This window comes from Chiloscyllium plagiosum, unplaced genomic scaffold (genome assembly GCF_004010195.1).
Source record: "Chiloscyllium plagiosum isolate BGI_BamShark_2017 unplaced genomic scaffold, ASM401019v2 scaf_100911, whole genome shotgun sequence".
NCBI classification, from domain to species: domain Eukaryota; kingdom Metazoa; phylum Chordata; class Chondrichthyes; order Orectolobiformes; family Hemiscylliidae; genus Chiloscyllium; species Chiloscyllium plagiosum.
Window position 1 is genome coordinate 1 of NW_025168355.1, and position 1,718 is coordinate 1,718.

The 1,718-nt window shown below is 44.1% G+C and overlaps 1 protein-coding gene across 1 annotated transcript; it reads left to right on the forward strand.

The window, feature by feature from the left end:
- Window positions 1-6: 6 nt before the first annotated feature.
- On the forward strand, window positions 7-1,715 carry LOC122545241 (neuroblast differentiation-associated protein AHNAK-like; the record flags this gene model as incomplete). The annotated part of the gene is made up of 1 exon (XM_043684347.1): window positions 7-1,715. A coding segment is annotated over exon 1 (1,674 nt), but the record flags the coding sequence as incomplete, so codon positions are not given.
- Window positions 1,716-1,718: the final 3 nt, after the last annotated feature.

Consider the following 1,718-nt stretch of genomic DNA (forward strand, 5'->3'; position numbering starts at 1 on the left):
CTGACGCCAAGGGAAGTGGTTTCAATATTTCAAAGCCTTCCATGTCATTGCCCAAGATCAAGGTTCCTGACTTTGATTTGAGTCTCAAAGGCCCAGAGGTGAAAGGTGAATACGATATTGACCTCCCCTCCGCCGATATAAAGGGTGACATCAAAGGTCCCAAGGTGGACTTAGATGTTCCTGAGGCTGACATTAAGGATCCCAGCGGATCATTCCACATGCCCAAATTCAAAATGCCCAAGTTTGGATTCGGTAGTGGTAAAGTAGAAGGCCCTGATGTCAATATTGATGCAAATCTTCCAGGTGCAGATGTCAGTCTAAGTGGTCCAAAGATAGAAGGTGATATTGATGTACCTGATGTAGATCTAGATGTTGGTGGAGGCTCTGGTAAAATCAAAGGCCCAAAACTTAAAATGCCAGATTTCAATATATCAGGACCCAAGTTTGAAAAGCCAGATTGGAATTTGAAATTCAAGGGCCCAAAGGCCACAGCAGATGTCGATGTCCCAGATGTTAATCTCAAGGGTGATCTGAAAGGCCCAGATGTCAACATGAAAGGTCCTAAAGTTGATATTATGGGACCTGATGCCAAGGGAAGTGGTTTCAATATTTCAATGCCTTCCATGTCTTTGCCCAAGATCAAGGTTCCTGACATTGATTTGAGTCTCAAAGGCCCAGAGGTGAAAGGTGAATACGATATTGACCTCCCCTCCGCCGATATAAAGGGTGACATCAAAGGTCCAAAGGTGGACATAGATGTTCCTGAGGCTGATATTAAGGGTCCCAGTGGATCATTCCACATGCCCAAATTCAAAATGCCCAAGTTTGGATTCGGTGGTGGTAAAGTAGAGGGCCCCGATGTCAATATTGATGCAAATATTCCAGCTGGAGATGTCAGTCTAAGTGGTCCAAAGATAGAAGGTGATATTGATGTACCTGACGTAGATCTAGATGTTGGTGGAGGCTCTGGTAAAATCAAAGGCCCAAAACTTAAAATGCCAGATTTCAATATATCAGGACCCAAGTTTGAAAAGCCAGATTGGAATTTGAAATTCAAGGGCCCAAAGGCCACAGCAGATGTCGATGTCCCAGATGTTAATCTAGAGGGTGATCTCAAAGGCCCAGATGTCAACATTAAAGGTCCTAAAGTTGATATTGAGGGACCTGATGCCAAGGGAAGTGGTTTCAATATTTCAATGCCTTCCATGTCATTGCCCAAGATCAAGGTTCCTGACTTTGATTTGAGATTCAAAGGCCCAGAGATGAAAGGTGAACACGATATTGACCTGCCCTCTGCTGATTTCAGGGGTGACATCAAAGGACCCAAGGTGGACATAGATGTTCCTGAGGCTGACATTAAGGGTCCCAGTGGATCATTCCACATGCCCAAATTCAAAATGCCCAAGTTTGGATTCGGTGGTGGTAAAGTAGAGGGCCCCGATGTCAATATTGATGCAAATTTTCCAGCTGCAGATGTCAGTCTAAGTGGTCCAAAGATAGAAGGTGATATTGATGTACCTGACGTAGATCTAGATGTTGGTGGAGGCTCTGGTAAAATCAAAGGCCCAAAACTTAAAATGCCAGATTTCAATATATCAGGACCCAAGTTTGAAAAGCCAGATTGGAATTTGAAATTCAAGGGCCCAAAGGCCAGAGCAGATGTCGATGTCCCAGATGTTAATCTTGAGGGTGATCTCAAAGGCCCAGATGTCAACATT